The sequence below is a fragment of the Tamandua tetradactyla genome, chromosome 11 (assembly GCF_023851605.1).
Source record: "Tamandua tetradactyla isolate mTamTet1 chromosome 11, mTamTet1.pri, whole genome shotgun sequence".
NCBI lineage: Eukaryota > Metazoa > Chordata > Mammalia > Pilosa > Myrmecophagidae > Tamandua > Tamandua tetradactyla.
In genome coordinates this window covers 71,205,074-71,213,287 of record NC_135337.1, presented here as the reverse complement: position 1 = coordinate 71,213,287, position 8,214 = coordinate 71,205,074, and the positions used below count along the sequence as shown (strand labels likewise).

At 44.8% G+C, this 8,214-nt stretch overlaps 1 protein-coding gene across 1 annotated transcript; it reads right to left on the bottom strand.

Moving 5' to 3' along the window:
• Nucleotides 1-248: 248 nt before the first annotated feature.
• On the bottom strand, nt 249-7,264 carry LOC143649153 (phospholipid phosphatase 2-like). Its single transcript, XM_077119362.1, has 4 exons — nt 7,140-7,264; nt 1,046-1,103; nt 742-918; nt 249-476 (listed from the first exon to the last, which is right to left on the bottom strand). Exons 1-4 carry the CDS (start codon nt 7,262-7,264, stop codon nt 327-329), a joined length of 510 nt encoding a protein of 169 aa, XP_076975477.1. The 3' UTR covers nt 249-326.
• Nucleotides 7,265-8,214: the final 950 nt, after the last annotated feature.

Genomic DNA, 8,214 nt, shown 5'->3' with positions numbered 1-8,214 from the left:
GGTCCCCACCCCAGGGGCTCAGGGCCACCGCAGGCACCCCCAGAAACCCTGGTCCATGCATGGGAAGTAGGAGGAGGGGACCCACTCCACCACCCACCCCGCCCCCACCCAGGGGCACCACAGACTGCAGTTCCATCCGGGGGTCCATCCGTGGGGATCCACCCGGGGGGGCCTCCCAGGCCGTGAGTCCATCCATGCGTCCATCCGGGAGTCCATCCGGGAGTCCATCCGGGGGTCCATCCGGGGGTCCATCTGGGGGTCCATGCAGGGGTGGGCCATCGGAGGACCATCCACGGCCACGCACGGCCGCCCAGGGGATCCCGCATTCAGGCGGAGGACACTGGGCATCGGTAGTGGTTGCGGTCAGTGTCGCCCAGGGTCATCGTCAGGGACAGGCTGGGCTTCTGTTCCACCTTATCCCCCTCCAGGCAGCACTGCGGGGGCCGGACTTTGAAGAAGTCAGAGATGTAGCGGATCTGGGGAATGAGGAGGTGACAGCTAAGCAGGCGGCGCCTGGAGAGGGCGGGGAGTGGGGTCCGGGGTAGGGAATAGGAGGTGAGGGGCAGTGGGGCCCGACAGGGGAGGGTTGAGGGGAGGAGAATAAAGCAGGTCTCTGGCGGGGGAGGACAAAGCGGGGTCCCTGGTGGGAGAGGATAAAGTGGAGTTTCTGATGGGGAAGGACAAAGTGGGTCCCTGGTGGGGGAGGAGGACAAACAGGGTCCGCCGGGTTGAGGGGCTCACGGTGAGGCTGGCCAACAGCGCCCCCTGCAGGTGCCCAGTGAGGACGTCGCTCCAGTGGTGTTTGTGGTCGGACACGCGGGTGTAGCCCACGTAGAGGGCAAAGGCGACCAAGAAGAACTGCACCGTGGGGCGCAGCAGCCGCACCCACCGCCAGCTGAGCCGCGCCTGCACAGAGAGCTGGGGGAAGTGGGGCGGAGTCGGCCTGGGGGACCACCGGGCATCCCTGCCACCTCCAGGCAGCGCCTCCCACTGGGCGGGTTACTGAATCCCGGGGAAGGGTGGGGCCTTGGGGAACGAGACTCACCATCAGGAAGACCATGCAGTACATGGTGAAGGAGGAGTGTCCGGAGTAGAAGGACAATCTAGGGGAGAAGGGGCAGTGAGGACAGCAAGGGTCAGGGAAGGCCACCCAGTGAGGATGAGGATTACCCAGTGAGAGCCACTGAGGCCACCCAGAGCCCAGGCAGCCCGCTCGGCACCCCGTTTCAAAACCCTTCCTGACCCATCTCTCCCAAAATTTGGCACATGGATCAAGAAAGGTCTTTAAGTGGCAGCCCAGTCAGCACCAGACATGATCACATCCCAGTTGGAGTAATATTTCTTGATGCAAATTTCACGTCTCCTTGTAATATAACTTCAAATTCTGACAACAGACATCAGAGAAAATGGCAGGGTAAGGAACTCCAGAAGTCCATCCCCCCATAAAAGCAATGAAAAAACAGAGCCAACAGTTTTGAACTCCAAAAACTACCTAAATGGTTGCAGCAAGCAGGGGAAAGCATAGGCAAGAAAAATCCACTTCAGGTGCCACTTTAACTTATCCTGGCCTCACACCCCAGCAGCAGAACAGGCTCAGAACTGTGGGTGCTTCTTCCACCTGCCTGGGGGATGGTGCAAAAGGGAGTGAAGAGGCCAGGGAGGCATCTGTGGTAAACATTTACAACAAATGCATCAATCCCTGCTGCCCGGGGCAAGGAAAACATTTGGAGCAAACAAATCTTGGGAAGAAAGGCTGGGGAATGAGAGGCTTTGGGGAACAAGGGCTTTGAAAAAAAGCTCCCCATTCCTGGTAATCTAGTTGGCCAGGACTGAGTCAGGAGGACCCCTGAGAGGTCCCTAAGGGATCACCTTGGCCAACATTTGGCTTCTGAGCAAGCAGGAAACAAAGGCTAAGGCAGAGTTTTGCACTGCCCAATGGAGAGTCGAAGGTCCAACTGCCAAGGATGGTAGACTTTTTTGTCTCCAAGCACTCAAGAAAACCTACCTGATTACAAGGTGACCACTAAGTGAACAGATTGGACATCATGGTCACACATGACAATACGCTTTACAAAATGAGTTCATACAAGTCACTACACAAACAACAAATACAGGAAACAGCAAAACAAACCCTGAAGAGGGGGAGAATTTGATCTGCACAGTTGCCACATTATAATATTCAAACTTTCAACCAAAAAAATACAAGACAAACAAAAAAAGGAAAAAGAAAGATGCAACAATGCATGCACAAGGGAAAAAGGCAATCAACAGAAACTAACCCTGGGGAAGCCCAGACATGACATACACTACACCAAGTCTTTAAATTAGCATTTTAAATATGCCCAAAGAGCTAAAAGAAACCAAGAGAATAATGTCTCACCAAATAAAGAATATCAATAAGGAGACACAGATTATAAAAAGGGACCAATTCTGGAATCCAGTTCCAGAAGAAGAACACTATGTATTAATAAAAAGAAAAAATCAACAAGGATATATAACAATCATAAATATTTATGCACTGAGCCAGAGTGCTCCAAAATACATGAGGCAAATACTGAAGGGAGAAGTAAAAACTGCTACAATAATAGTTGGAAACTTCAAATCCCTGCTCTCATCAATGGATACAACATCTAGACAGAGAATCAATAAAGAAACAGGAAATTTGAATAATACAATAAGTGAACTAGACTTAACAGACATTTACAAAACATTACACCCCACAACAGCAGGATACACATTTTTCTCAGTGCTCATGGATCATTCTCAAGGATACACCATAAGCTGAGTCAAAAATAAAGTCCCAATAAATTTTAAAAGACTGATTTCATACAAAACACTTTCTCAGATCATAGTAAATGAAGTTGGAAATCAGTAACAGGCAGTGGGCCAGAATATTCACAAATATACAGAGGCTAAACAACACACTCTTAAACAAGTGGGTCATACATTTCTACACTTGTATGTAAAAAAAGTACAAGAGAACTCAGTAAATATCTTCAGGCAAATGAAAATGAAAACACAGCATATCAAAACTTATGGGATGCATCAAAGGCAGTGCTAAGAGGGAAATGTACTGCCTTAAATGCCTAGATTTAAAAAAAACAGAGTAAATATCATGGAATTAGCTGTTAACTTGGAAGAACTGGATAAAGTATGGCAAACTAACCCCCAAGCAAAGAAAAGAAAAGAAATCGTGAAGATCAGAGCAGAAATACACGAAAACAATCAAGAAAATCAACAAAACCAGAAGTTTGTTCTTTGAGAAAATCAATAAAATCAATGAACTCCTAGCTAGGTTCACCAAAAGAGAGAGAGAGAGAGAAAGCAAATAAATACAATCAGAAATGGAAGAGGAGACAAAACCACTGACCATGCAGAAATAAAGGATGTAATGAGAGGCTAGTATGAGCAACTACATGCTAATAAACTAGACAACACAGATGAAATGGACGACTTCCTAGAAAGGCATGAACAAACAACACTGACTCAAGAAGAAATAGATGACAATCACAAGAGATTGAATTAATCATCAAGAAACTCCCAAAAAAATAAAACTCCAGGGCCAAATGACTTCACATGTGAATTCTACCAAGCATTCAAGTGAGAATTAGTACAAATCCCGTTCAAACTCTTTAAAAAAATGGCAGAGGAGGGAAAGCTATCTAACTCACGCTATGAAACCAATATCACCATAATACCAAAGCCAGACAAAGAAACTACAAGAAAAGAATATTGCAGACCAATCTCTCTAATACATATAGCTACAAAGATCCTCAACAAAATACTTGCAAATCAACAGCTGCAATGAGACATTTTCATTGGAAGAAACGTCAGTGTTTCCATATTGACTTTAGTGGTGAATGCATAGCTATGCGATTATACCAAGAGCCATTGATTGTACACTCAGGATGAATCATATGGTGTGTGAATAAAACTGTTTAAAAAAAAGAGGTTCTGTGAGTATTCTACATGGCTAAAACACATAAGTGAAATCAAAACAAAACAACAAACTGCAAAAAGATATCAAAGACATAGAGCATGTATCCCAAGTATATAAAGAGCTCCTAGAAATCAACAGGATAAAAGACCAACATCTCCAGGGTATTTCTCTCTCTAAGCATCTGTGGGTCCTCACTCAGGTTCTCTGGGGCAAACTCTGAATTTCATTTCTTAGTTTCCCTTCACTCTCCACAGTTTCTGTGGGTTCTTACTTACAATCTCCCAGCATTTCTGTCTGTATCTCCAAACGTCTTTTTCTCCAAAAGTTATACTCTTAAAGACTCCATTAAGTGGATTAAGACCCACCTTGAATGGGAGGGATCTAATCTCCATGGAAAAGGTCTCACCAACAACTGAGTGGGTCACATCTCCATGGAAACAATCTTTTAAAAATGTCCCACCCAAACAGTAGTTCTGCTCCCACAGGATTGGATTAAAAGAACTAGGCTTTTCTGGGGTACAAAACAGTTTCAAACCATCACACTGTCTTCCACCGGGCCTATACCTTTTTACATTCCCACCAGCAGTGAGTAAGTGTTCTATTTCTCCACATCCTGTCCAATATTTGTAACTTCCTGTTGACTTAATAGTGGCCAATCTTATAGTTGTGAGATGATATCTCATTGTTTTCGTTAGCATTTCCCTAACAGCTACAGATGAAAATCTATACATATGCATTTCAGCCATTTGTATTTCCTCTTTAGAAAGATGACTATTCATATCTTTGCCCATCTTACACTTGGGTTGTCTTTTTGTTATTGAGTTGTAGGATTTGTTTATATATACTGGATATCAAAACATTATTACAGGGCGGGCCACAGTGGCTCAGCAGGCAGAGTTCTTGCCTGCCATGCTGGAGCCCTGGGTTCAATTCCCTGTGCCTGTCCATGTAAAAAAATATATATATATCAGAGGCCGAGGCAAGGGCAGCTCCGCAGTAGAATCCTCGTCCCAGAGACATGGGTTCGATTCCTGGGGCCTGATCATACCAAATATTTAAAAAAGCCTTTAGCAGATGTATGGTGTGCCTGTTTGAAAGTGTGGTATACCCCAGAAAAGCCATGTCCTTTAATCCTGCTCAATACTGTGGGGTAGAAACTCTTTTGATTGTATTATCACCACAGAGATGTAGCTTTTCCAGCATGGGTGTCACCCTTTGATGAGATTATCTCCATGAAGCTGTGGCGTGCCCGATTGTGGGTGTGGCCTTTTGGTTAAACGGAGATGTGACTCCACTCATTCAGGGTGAATCTTGATTAGTTCACTGGAGCCCTTTAAAATAGAAAATATTTTGGAGAACAATTACTTTAGAGACACGATGTTTGGAGATGTTTGGAGTGCCCACAAAGAGAGAAGTTGTCTAGACATGTCATGTATCTGCCTATGAGATGCCAAGAAAACCCAAACATAGAGTTGTGTCCGGAGTTGTGAGAATCAAGGCTACTGGAACACAGTTTAACAGTTTCAGGTACTTTCTTCAAGCCACTCCAATACATGATATACTAGAAAGGAATATCTATAAATGCATAAGAATAACTTCTAGGATAACTTCTACAATCTGTCTGAAATCTCTGAGACACTGAAACTTTACTGTCTCATTCCTCTCTTCCCCTTTTTGGTCAAGAAGACTTTCTCAATCCCATGATGCTGGGTCCTAGCACATCCCAGAAGGCCTGTCCCATGTTCCCAGGGAAATTAACATCCCAGGGAGTCATGTCTCACATAGGTGGGGAGGGCAGTGAGTTACCTACTGAGTTGGCTTAGAGAGAGAGGCCACACCTGAGCAACAAAAGAGGCTCTCTGGGAGTGATTCTTATGCATAATAACAAGTAGGCTTAGCTTCTCCTTTGCAAGAATACGTTTCACAGGGGCTGCACCAGTTTGAATCTGTTGTGTATCCTAGAAAAGCCCCCTGGGTATCTAAAAAAGTGAGTGTCTGTTCCACTGCTGTGAGAGAATTTGTATTCTTTGTCCCCCTTGGGAGGGGTCCCTACTGCTGTTTCTTTGCCGTCCTACCTGAGATTCTCCTATTTTGTCAATTCAGCATTAGTAGGGTCCCTCTCCAGTCCATGTATTCTTCCAAATTTCTCAACAGTTCAGAGTTGTTCTTTTTTCAGCTGAATCTCCAGGGAGAGATTTTCAGTAGCTCTTCATGTCACCGTGTTGACAGCATCAACCTGAAGAGCTTCTAAGGAGAACTCTTTATCAGCTTCTTGTGGCAGATGGGGAATGTAGTTCTAAGATGTGGCAGTTAGATTCAGTTCTCAACTTGGCCAGGTGAAGGCACCTAGTTCTGTTGCTGTGGACATGAGCCAACTGTGCGTGAACCTCATCTGTTGCTGATTACATCTGCAGTTGGCTAGGAGGCGTGCCTGCTGCAATGAATGATGTCTGACTTAACTGGCTGGTGCTTAAATGAGAGAGCTCAAAGTGCACAGCCCAAGCAGCTCGGCACACCTCATCTCCGCACTCACACCTCAGCCCAGGCCTTTGTCACCCCGGGGAAAGTTGTTGGTACCCAGGGGCCTGGAGAGAAGGCCATCAGAGATTGCCCTGTGCCTTCCCACTTAAGAAAGAACCTCAGTGGAAAGTTAGCTGCCTTTCTTCTGCAGAACTAATGAAATAAATCCCCTTTTATTGAAAGCCAATCTGTTTCTGGTGTGTTGCATTCTGGCAGCCAGCAAACTAGAACATAAGACATTTGAAAGGATTGCAGAAGGTTGTGCACAAGGGGTGTCAGATTAAAAACTATGCCATTGGATCTGTGTGAAATCACAGGCTGCCTTGTCCTTTCACAATGGTCACCATTGGCTCACACAGAAACATTTCAGGTTTACTGAGGCCTCCTGCAGGTTTCCTTTCCTGCCTCTCCATGTGTGACCTCTGCAGACTCTCTTCCCTGGGGTTCTGTAAGGGCAGGCTTCTTCTTGAGCAGCAACTTCTCAGTTGTAACAGCCCCATCTCAGGATGTTTCTTCTGCTCGTGTTTTTTCTTATCAACTCTACTCCTTGATGTCTAATGTTGAGTTCCCTTCAGTGGCAGGTGAAAGGTGTTTCAGTTTGTGGCTGAATATCCTGAGCACTCAGCTTGGGGCCAGATGACCTGCATCTCAGTGGGTGCGCATGTCCTCACGTCCTCACCTACCACTCCCCACCAGTGCCGTGTGGGTGTGGGAGGAGGGGTCCCAACACACCCAGGCTGGCAGCAGGAACCCACCCTCTGCCACTGCACTGAAGACTAGCCGATACTGCCATCTGCTGGTCATTCCGGTAAATTGCCTTTACTGCTTCAGTCCCAAGTCCTGTCATATTTCTGACAGCTACTGGTGTATTTTTGTGAATTTGCTCTTTCTTTCTCTTTGTCTCTGTGTCTCTCTGTGCATCTCTATCTCCTCTCTATTACTGTTTTTCTCTTTCTAACTCTGATGGACCCATTGAGAGCAAGTTTCAGATATCAACATGCTTTAGTCCTAAAAATGTCATAATGAATTTCCAGAGTAAAAGGGCATTTCCCTATGAACCCAAAACTTGAACATAACAGCAATACTATTGTTTAATATATGGTTTGTAATCAAATTTCCGTTGATCTTTAAAAGAAACAGAATATAATCAAGATTCTTACTTCCATTTTTGCGTCCTTCAATCTAGAAAAGCCCCTTATCAACTTTTCCTTTAAATCTTTCATAATACTTATTTTTTTAAATATTCATATCTATTGTTTTACAGAATGGTCCTCAGTTTGGATTTTTCTGATTTTCTCATGATTAAATTGCAGGTATGTATTTTTGGCAAGAAGATCACAGAGTAGATGCTGTATTCTTTTTGGAGCATCCTATCAGGATGTCAGCTTCTCACTTAATTGGCGATAACGGGTCTGACCACTTGGCCAAGGTGGTTTCTTCACTTTAAAGGTCACTTTCCATCCGGGAACTAATAATTCATCTCTGGGGCAATGCTGTGAGACTTTGTGACTATCCTGTTCTCAATAACATTCCACCAGATGGCTCTAGGTCTCACCGATGATTCTACTAGAATCTGTTATGATCTCTGTGATTTCCAAATAGTTTTCCTAATGTCTAATTCCTAATTATTAGTTGGGATCCTTCTGAAATAGAGTTTTAGCCCTTCCTCCACCTCCACTATCTCTTCCGATAATTTTATTTTGAAAGTTTGCAACTATAGACTCACATGAAGTTTGAAAAATATGAAATATTTT